Source organism: Periplaneta americana, chromosome 10 (assembly GCF_040183065.1).
Source record: "Periplaneta americana isolate PAMFEO1 chromosome 10, P.americana_PAMFEO1_priV1, whole genome shotgun sequence".
Lineage (NCBI taxonomy): Eukaryota > Metazoa > Arthropoda > Insecta > Blattodea > Blattidae > Periplaneta > Periplaneta americana.
Genome location: NC_091126.1, coordinates 33395988 through 33408517, shown reverse-complemented (window position 1 = coordinate 33408517; position 12530 = coordinate 33395988). Strand labels below are relative to the sequence as shown.

Below are 12530 nucleotides of genomic sequence, written 5' to 3'. Positions count from 1 at the left end.
ACTACTAGAGTTCAATCCCTGGAAAAGCCAGCTGGTTTTTACAGTGGACAAGGCAACTATGAGGAGTTTTTTCCTCCGAGCATCCTATTTCCCATACCATTTCATTCCAGCATTGCTCCTTTGTTGTAATAACATAATTTCCTTCTCTCCAAAGAGACACTGTTGTTTAAATGAAGAACTACCAAATTTCAGTCCTTAATTGTAGGTATATGATGTGTGTTTTAACAACTGAATCTCTTGATGTTACAATTCGTCACCAGGTGTGTGGCCCTAAGGATGAAGCATCATCAGATTTGTTGGGCATGTCGCAAGAGTTGGTGAGTGGAGATGATTGTCCATTGGTTTTGCTTTTGGCATGCTTCTGATACCTTTTCAGCATAATGTGACTTCTTGAGAATAGGACTAACTTGGGAATGGGAACTGAATTATTTATATTGGGTTGATGGTGGCAGTAATTTGTGATGATGGAGACTTGTCCTTAGGGTAATGTTTCATTATATCAATGGTAGTGGTGACATAAGGTACTCATGTGGACGTTTATATCTTTCGTTTTGAAAGTATATCCCTGTACAGATCCAGAAACAAAATTTGGGTCACCTGAATTTTCCAAATTCCTGTTATAACATACTCTCCATGCAGTTAAGCATTGAGATGTGCAATATGTTGTAACTAGAACTAGGAAAATTCAGGTGACCCAAATTTTGTTTCTGTGTCTGTACATAAGTAGTTGGGCACATGGGTAGCTCAGTCAGTAGAGCAGCTGACTATGGACTGGAAGGTTTGGGATTCGATTCTGGGTGGTGAAGGGATTTTATTTTTGCCAAACTTCTCGAGCAGTCTCTAGGTTCACTCAGCCTGCTATCAAATTGAGTACCAGGTCTTTCCCAGGATTAAAAGGTGGTTAAAGCATGGTGATGACCACACCACCTCATTCTAGTGCCGAGGACAAGAAAGCATGGGACTCTACCTCCATGCCCTCACCATGTGCCTTTATGGGTTCTGAAGGAGCTACCTTTACTTTTACATAAGTAGTTACAAAAATTATACATTTATCCGTGTAACCTGATTATATACTTCGTTTCGACAAAAGAGAATTGTGAACATATTTAAAAGGAAATGTATCGGTGGATTTCAGAAGTGGCACATAAAGAAATTCATGCTAGAAACACATTGTGTTCATCTGCTTGAATATGAAACAATTCATGGCAGTTTGCCACACCTCATGTGGTAAGGGTAAAGAAGGAAATTTATGGGTTGAACGAATTCTTTGAACAGCAGTGATCCTGGGATCGATGTCAACATTTCATTTTCAGAATACATTAAAATATGAAATGAAGTGTTCACAAATTATTTATTACAAATTTACTGTAACTAAATATTTTTAATTAGTAGTCATATTTTTTTTATAATTGGTCTTGAAATGCCAGTGAGGAAACATTACAGGTATGAACATATTACATACCATTGACAAAAATTAATAAAAATCTTCTTTAAATAACGAAAGCATTTTAATTAGGAATGTGGCATGGTCTGTGCATGGAGAAACTGTAGTAGTTGGCATTCAGGAATTATGGATGTAAATGGTTGAGAGGCTACTGTGCCAATGTTAAATTTAAGTTTCATTGGTTCAAAACCTGGCTGAGATTAATGGATTTTAGTGGTTATAGAAGCACTTTGGAAAGAAAATAAACCTGGAAGTTTTGCGTCAAATGGAACAGCCTTATCTTGGAATAAGAGGTCCCCAGGCAATATTTGCTGATCAGTTGAGTGAATATGGGAAAAAGTGAAAGTGTCACAGAGAAACACGGCATTTCAATAAAACCTTTCAAAACTATAATACAAGACTTTGGGAAGAAGAGGAAGGAGGAGGAGAAAAAATCTACTGGAAACATCTGTGGAAATATTTTTTCATAAATCAGATTTGACATTTTTGTTACAATTTTATGTTGTCATTGAATGCAAACTAAGTGTCACTTTGTAAGTCCATAAAAGGATTGAAAGTCCCATACAACTCAAAATATGCATTTCTCATATCTTCTAACGTCTTTTTTTTTTTTTTTTTTTTTTTTTTTTTTTTTTTTTTTTTTTGACATTCATGGTTTTCCAATGCAAGGTTGTAGAGTATAGACTTTCGAGAGATCAGATGAGTTTACTCTTATTGAAGACAACTCTTTTATTTCCAATTTTAAATTAATCAGTCATCTGGTCATCTGCATTTGATTTTATGTCATAAAAGTCCCCAGGACCTACGCTTGTTACATTGAACAGTCTCTTTTGACAAAAACATACTGGATTATTTTCTCAGCTTCAGGAGTCATAGCATTTGTAATTATTTTTTTTTTCAGTCAATCTGAAGGCCCTGTTACATGGCAGGTAACTGTGTCCAGATACAAGATATTTAATCTCCACTTCCCCAAAGATGAGTTTTGCTGCCAAATAAATCATAATAAATACCATGATTATGTACTTACTTAGGCCAGCACAGTTATACTAAATTACTAGCTCTTTTTTGACAGTAATTGACTGCTGTATTAACTACACCTCATCACTCATCTGAGCTGTGAATATGGTACATTCACCTGTGACCTCATTAACCTTCATCTTGTGATGTTTCACAATAAATATTTGAACTATAACTTACGAAATTTTCAAATACAGGAATTTAACAACAAATAAGTTTTCAGGTGCCCACGATTTTCACTGTGCGTACTTGTGGAAAGAACATTGGTAAAGACTTATCGAAGTGTGTGGTAGCTCATTGGTATAATCCTTGGCTACTGAGGAACAGAAGTTACTCCATTCTGTGAAGCAAACGTTACCGTGTCCGATCATTTTATTTATTTATTTATTTATTTTTTTTTAAGTTTGTATTTTTACGTGATATTAATTTTATTCCATTATCACTGTCATAACATTTTGCTCATATTGTGTCTTACAAATATGGAAATTTACTAAACTATTGTGAATTATTTGTTTATAGTTGTTTGTGTTTATGCTTGACGAGATTTTAACTTTAGTAAAAGGTCTTGTTCTATTAAAGTCCATCGCTATGGAACAATAATATATACTTAAATGATAATATAATGAAATAAAGGCAATAAATTGCTTCGAAATGACAATGCCAATTTTATTTTGACTAATAGTTTTGACAGGGCCTTCCTTATTATCAAATGTTTATGTCTGCACCTCATGGTATATTAGCTATGATGCGCGTTTTTGATGTTAAAAAAACACGAAGATTAAAAAATGTTAATGAGCTATATTTTGTCTTTTGTTCATGAAGTTAGAAAAATTATTTTAAAAATTCAGTAAGTAAATTTATGTAAGCCTTTTATACACATTTAATTTTTATTTCTTTTATTTAATATTCCATTGTTAACGTTCTTATAATATTGACATTATGCAATAATTCCAGTTGCGAAAAATACGTAGAAGACTAAGTTTTATTTAAAGCAACAAAAATAATAACTAGGTTCTTTAAATGATTATTGAATTATGACTTATTAGACTTGAACATTTTAAATACTTTGTCCACATTCCCATTTTTCATTCATTAAAGAGTGTAATACATAATGATTTGCTAATGTTAGTCATATATCTGTGCCTGAGAAGTGATACCTTGTATCTTTAAATTTGCAGACGAATAAAAGGAATTGTTTTAAAATGAACTTTTCTCAAAATAGACAAATGTTTTATATATGTTTCCACTTTGCAAGATCTCCTACTCGAGGAGAGAATATTAGTTAACTGTCCAATTTTGGAACGTAGTAATAATAATAATAATAAAAATAAAAATAATAATAATAATAATAATAATAATAATGTAAACTAAATGACCATTTTTGTATATAGGAGTACCACTTGCTTTTAATAGATAAAGGAGCGTCTTCTGCAGACCTCTGAAAAAAAATAAGGAAGAGACTAGTGAAGTGCTTTTTGTGGAGTGTAGCATTGTATGGTGTGCAGAAACATGAACATTGTAAAGAAGTGAAGAGAAGCGACTAGAAGCATTTGAAATGTAGATATGGAGAAGAATTGAGAGTGTGAACTGGACAGACAGAATAAGAAATGAAGCACTTTGGAAAGATTGGGTGAAGAGAGAATGATGCTGAAACTGATCAGGAAGAGAAAAACGAATTGGTTGGGTTATTGGCTGAGAAGAAACTGCCTACTGAAGAATGCATTGGATGGAATGGTGGACAGGGGAAGAGTTTTGGGCAGAAGAAGATATCAGATGGTAGACGACATTAAGATATATGGATCATCTGTGGAGACTAAAAGGAAGGCAGAAAATAGGAAAGATTGAAAAATGCTGGGTTTGCAGTGAAAGACCTGCCCTTGGGCAGAAAAAAATGGATGAATGAGGTATCACTTATTAGCCATCAATATTATAGATGATAATTATAAATTATTTTTCTGGTCTATATATCTGTTTTTATCTTATAATATTACTTCTGCGAGTATTAACAATTAGTGTATCCCTTTCACTTGACTACAAGAAGTAACTGGCAACTGATGTTATTGAATGGACACCCAAAAACTGGCCTTTTCAGGGCTCCATAATTTTTCCAAAATGTATTAAAGAAAAATTAAATAATTCTGAGTAATAGGAGAAAAGTTTTCCAGGCTATCAGGGCATGGTCACACAACCAATGGACCATGGCCTGATAGCCCGCAAAATTTTTCTCCTATTGACACCGGCCGTGAAAGCCTACACTCGAATATAGTTCTGAGTAACACACATTCAAATTGCAAAAATGTAATATAAAAACAATCATGGCTAGAGACCAAACATGGAACATTTTCTTAGCAGGCTAACATGCTATCCATTCAGCTATGAAGGAGATAATGAATGCATGCTTATAAGGTTGATGTTGATTGGCATATACTAATATTATCTCTAATATCTATTTTTCGATCAGCAAACATTTACACATATAAATGTAGCTTCTCAGCATTCTACATCTTGATGACTATGCATGTTCTTGTATACTACAATATCAGAATTAGTTTTAATTGTATTATTGTGACTTATATTATGGTTGAATTTATGCTGATATCTGTACTGTTTGGCGGTTATATCTATTTTTCGATCAACAAACATTTACACATATAAATGTAGCTTCTCAACATTCTAAATCTTGATGACTATGCATGTTCTTGTATACCACAATATCAGAAATAGTTTTAATTGTATTATTGTGACTTATATTGAGGTTGAATTTATGCTGATAACTATACTGTTTGGCGGACAATTAAAAAAAAAGACCACCAGCCACTTTTTCTTCCTGTGAGTGTACATCGCACGTAAGAAAAATTGGTCATATTGACACTTTTCACCCTTTTCCACATTTACTTTTCAATTCTCCCCCATGCCAAAATTCAACTTTGCTCATCACCATACTGATCCATCAGCCTATCATCTGGGATAATGAATTATGCTTTATAAGTGCTTTTATGTGGGAAATGAAATTCAACATTTCCACACTACTGAGTTTCAATTTTCAACCAATAAAACAAATAGTAGTTTCAAGGGCGAGATGAGAGTGCTCACATGGAAGGTAGTGAGAACAATATTAACACAGAGGAAAGATAGAATAGTTCACTAAGATTTTTTTGTGCAAAGTTTACGTAGTCTTGCACTCAGTGTAGCAAAATTTACCTTACCAGACTATGTCTCTGTAAGTCACTTTGTATAAATTATTACTATTGTTACCATTAAATTATTACCCTAATCTTCGGTGACATTCATACTTAGTGAGCTTAATTGTTCTGAGCAAATTTTTAATATCACTTCACTATATCACAACAGAGCCTCAACTGTTGGCAGACAGTATGTCATTTCAAAGACTACACAAATACAGTTGAGTCTCCAGGAAGGTATGGAGACTTAAGCTGGCAACCAGTATTCGGTAATAAAAATCGTAAAATTTTTTATTTCTTTTGTCCTGTGATGTGTTATGACAACAACAGTAAATATGTTCGTGACAGTTGCAAGTATTTTTAATTAGTTTATATGAAAATAAGTTTCTACGACTATTCCATTTATAAAAAAAAATTAACAATCTGTAAATTAATGTTAAAATTTTCCTCGGTTCTGATGAATGAAAATAGATTACTAAAAATACATTCCACAAGGACGAAGGAACAAAGAATGAAATGCCATAAGGTGAAGCCAGAGCAGGCCAAAAGTCTAACCATTATTATTATTATTATTATTATTATTATTATTATTATTATTATTATTATTATAGTAGGACCTCGATAATCCGAACTAATTGGACCGAGAGTAGTTCGGAATATCAATTCATTTGATTATCAAATATTGGAATTACTTTACACGAACTTAAAAAAGCACATTTACAGTACTGGCACTGATTTTAGAAGTCAATGTATGAAGTATGCCTACAATACCGGAAATCTAGGAAACAGTGTAAACAAACAGAACATTAGAAACAAAATAAATAATTATCCTAGATTTATCTAAGCAATATAAATAATGCAAACAGTCCTATTTATGTACCTTCAGTACAAGAAAGTTTAACAAAAAAAAAAACATTGTTTCTTTTACTTTCTTATGTTGCAGGTAAAATTGGTAGTGTCTTCAGATTATCAAGGTTCTACTGTATTCCTAATGATGATATTTTTTTTTTCCATGTGTGAGTAATAAAAGTTAAATAGGGTTTAATTTATTTTTACCACTATTATACAGTATGCCAATAGCTTCCTATTTGACGGGCTCCTTGATGAAAAGTAAGATATGACAGCTACAATGTCACAGGTCTAGTCATAAATACTGGTCCACATCACTTAATTCATGGCATTTAGATGTTAGTGTATGACATGTTATACTGAATTGTTCTGACATATGTAGTCCCTTCAAAGTTTATTAAATCTAACAGTATGTGAATATGAGAAAAATAAAGTTCTAAACAAATACAACTTTCTGTGAAATCTTGTACTTTGTTATTATGTAGGCTAGCACACAAACAGTTGACACTGTATTTCACAGGTGCTACATAACTGGTTAGATTTCAGAAATATGACTAAATACATAATTAACACATCATAAAAGAAGACGTGATATTCGGCTATAGTATGAGAAACTTATGCAAACTGGTAGCATAGGAAAGGCAAAACCTATAGAAAGTCCGAGTGTACCTGAAGCTCAACTTGCAGCAATACATAAAGCTATCCAACACAGTCCAACAAAGCATATTCGTCATGCATCACGAGAATTACAAATTCCACAATCAACTATCCACAAAGTCCTTTGGAAGTATCTTAAGCTCTTTCCTTACATACTTCAAATTGTGCAGGCTATTACAGAAGATGATAAGGTAAGAAGAATGAATTTTGCCGTGGATATGTTGCATAGAATAGATGATAATTTCATGCAAAGAGTACTGTTTTCTGACAAAGCGACATTCCATTTGTTGGGACACGTAAATCGTCACAATGTTCGGATATGGGGACCTGAGCCTCCTGGTATAGTGAGGGAACATGAGAGAGAGAGTCCTAAAGTCAATGTGTGGTGCAGACTTATGTGTGATCAAATAATCGGACCATTGTTTTTCGCTGTGAAAACTGTGACATCTGGCATGTACCTAGATATGTTACAAGAATTTTTAGTACCTCAAATTGTGCAACTACCAAATATCTTGTTTCAACAAGATGGGGCGCCCCTGCTCTGGTCTGTCCAAGTAAGACACTTCCTTGATAACTCTTCCTGGATGATGGATTGGCAGAGATGGTCTAATCCCTCGGTCTCTGAGGTCGCCAGATTTAACACCACTAGATTTCTTTATATGGAGCTATGTAAAGGACGTCTATAGAACACCTATAGCGAATCTCCAGGTCTTACGTGTAAGAATAAGAGATGTCATTTCTATGATCACACCAATTATACTTGAAAAAACTTGGAATGAAATTGACTTTCGATTAGACATAGCATGGGCAACCAGAGGAGCACATGTAGAAACTGTGTAACAAAAATCTCAACATCTGTTAATCTCACAAAGCACACAGAATAAAAATATGTTCATCGGTTTCAAAGTTATTGCTATGTATTTTTGTTACATTATTTTGTGTACATGGTGTATTATGTCTCCTTTGATTAAATTAAATATCTACATCTGAGTCACTAGATCTACTGCTAAATAACATTACAGTTGCTTTTTAGTTCAAATCGTAATGTGTCTAGTTGCTCATGAAATGAATTTAATACATAAGTATTTACTTTCTTTATGCAAAATTTGTTCCACTTTCAAACTTTAGACACCTTAGAACAATTGCAAAAAATGTGCTAGCATGCAGATAAAATTTACACATTTGCAAAGTCACTCCTCCATTGTGAAACAAAGCACTTATAAAGTATAAAAAATTTCATTTGTAAAGATTCTACTTTCTTTGTAAAGCTCAACTTTACACATTCAGATTGTGGAACAGAAGTTTACAATTTACAAAAATTGTGAACCTGTGAAACAGGCGGCAGCAGGTGAAATTGTAGACAAATATTCTGCACATACTATACTTTTTCTTTTGCTCTTGTTACAATACAAACATATCATTTTGTCAACTGTGTAGTTAAAATAAATATAACATTACCTACCATGTGATTATTTATGTGAATACTCCTTCAGATGGAGAAGTAGATGCATGATTTTGGAAGATGTGCCAAGTAGAATTAAGGCTACAGTTACTTGAAAGATGTTTATATTGTAGTTCATGTCATATTTTTGGAAAAGTTAAGAGTAAAAGCTCTGGAAAGTGGAAAATTTAGTGAAAGGAGTCAGTTTACAGAAATCACAGCATTAACACTTTAATAAACCCAGTGGTGGTACTATTACACCTGCGTCCCTCATGTACTGTATATGTAGTATTTTTTTTTTTCAAATCAAGAAATTCAACTGTAATATCGATGTGAATTCTTAAATATTCGGCACTCCATTTCATCTACTATTCATTATAAAGAAAAACACATGTTTCTATGTCAATTGCCGCCACCTCAAGAACATTTTTTGTAGCACGAGCATTTAAAAGAGTGGACACAGGTATGTTGGATATTTAAATACTTCCAGACTTGAAATGTTAAATTAGACATAGGTATTCATTATATATTTTGTTACAAAGTTACAAAAAGAAATTAATACGACTGATAAATTTGTGTGCAAAAAATGAGAGATTTCTCTAAACAGGTAACAATTTACAGACAAACAAAAGGGCAGTGTCATGAAAACGACATATTTTATGAATTTTCCAACAGTTCAATTCTTTAATATTATATTACCAATGTTATTACTGTTAGTACTTTATTTGAATTATTATTCAAAAGACTGCATACAAAAAAATGAAATCATGTGCAGAACTTTCAATATAAAAGGACAAATTTTCCCCATTGCACAAAAGCATTTTTTATATTCAAAATTAAGGTTATCTTATTTATTTTATAAATAGTAGCCTACATTATAGTTAGGTGTAATATTGTTGTTTTATATATGTGAATGTATTTATGAAATTGGCAGGAATTTTGTAAAATCTGTTAGTGGTGTGTAATGATAATTATCTCTGTAAGTAAGGACGATATTTTCTAAGCATAAAACCCCACTTTTAAGAATGCAGACACATGTAGGAATTCATATTTATAGGAGGTTTACTCCGGTGTATTTAAACGTTTTTCTTATGCAAAGTGATTATTTTCCATATGTTGTTTCAGGATGAATTCAGTAACAATATTAAATATGAAAATACAATTTAGAAGACATTGTTGTACATACAACATTCAAAATTTTTTATTATTATTATTATTATTATTATTTCCCCCCCCCCCCCCCCAAGGATCCAGAAAAACCGTGACAACGCTTTTTAGTTCTTAAGTATTCTGGTTATTGTATTGTTTGTGTTTGTGTTTAGTAAAATATTTTAGATAAGGGCGCAAATAGCCATAGTAGCTGATGCACCCTTTTTAAACCCCACTAACTAACTCCAGAAAAACTTATTCTTGGAATCTATGTTTTCATCATCATGTAATGAGAACTTAAAAAGAAACAGTCATATATTGAAGGAAAAATAAAAGCACTAAATTTACTGCAGAAATAATTTATAAGTTCAGAGAAAAAAATCCAGTGTTATGTTACAGTGTATACAAACACACTGATATTGTAAAAGTTATGTATGTTTTGTCTGCATTCTTAAAAGTGGGTTTTTATGCTTATAAAATACAGTATCATTCTTACTTGGCAATAAAATCAGTGTTCACAGGTTCAAATTTGGGTGAAGGCAGTGGATTTTTATGGGTTGATAAAACTTCTTACTATGAATTCCTGTGGGAGGGAAATGAAATTGGAGATACTGAGTCATAAACATGTCCTGAAGAAAGAGACTGCAAGAAAAATTTACTGGGTGTTGCACATCCAACAAAAACTCGCTGTGCTAGTCCTCATTCATAGTCTGTTGTTGTGGGTATTCCAGTTTCAGAAATGCCAGGCTTAATAGAGTCGAATGTCTTGTTTGACCATGTCCAGGTGCACTTCAGACCAACTAATCAATGTAAAGAAAATGAAAAGTGAAAGACATCCATTATAAGTTTGGCAAAGTCACTGTAAAGAACCATACACCCTCCTGACATGACAGATTCAGACTAAAGTTTTGTCACAAATCCCAACCCATTTTATGTATACCGTACTACAATGCATATTAAATTACCTCTACACCAGTGGTCATCAGCACTCGCTGAAATGTGCAATGGGTACGCGGTGCCGTCCCCTGTGCACCGTCGTGCAACAGGGAGAGATAGAGAGCATACCCGGTAGCAGCTACGAGAGCACTATAATGCACTGCGTTTTCCATGGGTAAGAGAGGCTAGCCCCAGCGTGCTCTGTGCTGACGACCCCTGCTCTACACTTTGACAAAATTTTCACGACATCTTCTTTGTTCATGGCTGTGCTGACATTGATCTTGTATCAGCCATTTTATATTGATGAATTCTACATTATAAAACCTAATATGCACTTGAAGATCTTCCGAATATCTCTTGCTTCATATAAGTGGGAAGCATGTAATTTGGGAAGTTCCAGGCTGACATACAAGCAAGTCACATTATGCTCTTGCAACTTTGCAAATTGAATGCACTTTCGATGCCAGTCAACACCATCATATACTGCATGTTCATTTCATGTTGCACTCGAAATAAGATGAGAAAGAACAAATTATAGTTTACTAGCAGTGGGTCACACACACTGGATCTTCATTTCTTCCAATTAATTTAGTGTTTTTCATCAAATGGTCTGATGAATTTCTTTCTTGTAAATGATTCATTTTGCTGTTATTATCATTATTATAGTATTGTAGAGAAATTGAATTTGTTGCGTTTTTTTTATGTATTTTGAAACCGAAAACACACCCGAAAAGCAAGTTTCAATTGGTTATAGATGAAGTGAGAATATTTTCAAAGTTATTTTTAAAACAAACCTGAGCACTGCATTTATTATTATTATTATTATTATTATTATTATTATTATTATTATTATTTTTAATTGGGCGGCTGGGTAGCTCAGTTAGTAGAGCAGCTGGCTACGGACTGGAAGGTCTGGGGTTCGATCCCAGGTGGTGATAGGATTTTTTCTCGTTGCCAAACTTTCAAAACAGCCCCGAGGTTCACTCAGCCTCCTATAAAATTGAGTACCGGGTCTTTCCCGGGGGTAAAAGGCGGTCAGAGCGTGGTGCCGACCACACCACCTCATTCTAGTGCCAAGGTCATGGAAAGCATGGGGCTCTACCTCCATGTCCCCCAAGTGCCTTCATGGCATGTGATGGGGATACCTTTACCTTTTTTATTATTTTTAATTATGTTCGCATTGTTTTACAAACATTCTCAAATGAAAACTGAAGCCGATGAGTGCAACATTGTGGTTATAATGTGAAACTGTTTCGAAGTAAAGACATCCATGAAGGATCGAATGTAAACACGAAAAATTGAGTAAGCCTAATTCGTTCAGGGAATACAAAGCCTTGTGACATTATCTACCGATAGTGAGAATGAGATATAATAATGAGTATGTTGTATTTCCTTAATTTTTAACCAATTGTGGCTTGCTTTGTGGATGTTGCATATTTTATCTACCTATAAGGTATGTGGTAAAGTTATATAAGAAGTTGAATGTATAGTATTCCTCACGTAATGACCTTTATTGCCTGCCAAAGGTAAAAAATGTTGTATATAAGTGACATGTCACTTATATAGTATTGTGAATGTTAGACGTAGTTATTATTGAAGAGAATAACTGTGTTGATAATAAAAATTAATCACATTTCTGCTAGGTGGAGTAATGCAGTAGTTTTTGTTGTTTCCTAATCCAATATTAGTAGTAGACCATTTTATTTTATGTTACAAATTTCAGCAACTCGAATTCAGATTTAATTTAATAAATTGTAAGATAAAGTATAATATAAAATTAAAATGGATAACGAAAATTTATATGGTTTAATATATTGTTTCAAACTGTTTATGTACAGATCCAGAAACAAAATTT

The 12530-nt window shown here is 33.3% G+C and overlaps 1 protein-coding gene across 3 annotated transcripts in view; it reads left to right on the top strand.

Moving 5' to 3' along the window:
- LOC138707582 (ubiquitin carboxyl-terminal hydrolase MINDY-2-like) overlaps positions 1 to 12530 on the top strand; it is a 74998-nt gene that overhangs the window by 20898 nt on the left and 41570 nt on the right. For 2 of the 3 annotated variants that reach the window (XM_069837188.1, XM_069837186.1), the window contains exon 6: positions 261 to 317. The exons of the other annotated variant lie outside the window; for it this stretch is intronic. In XM_069837188.1, the coding sequence (XP_069693289.1) occupies positions 261 to 317 (57 nt within the window). The remainder of the gene's footprint in view (positions 1 to 260; positions 318 to 12530) is intronic. 3 annotated transcript variants of the gene reach the window in all.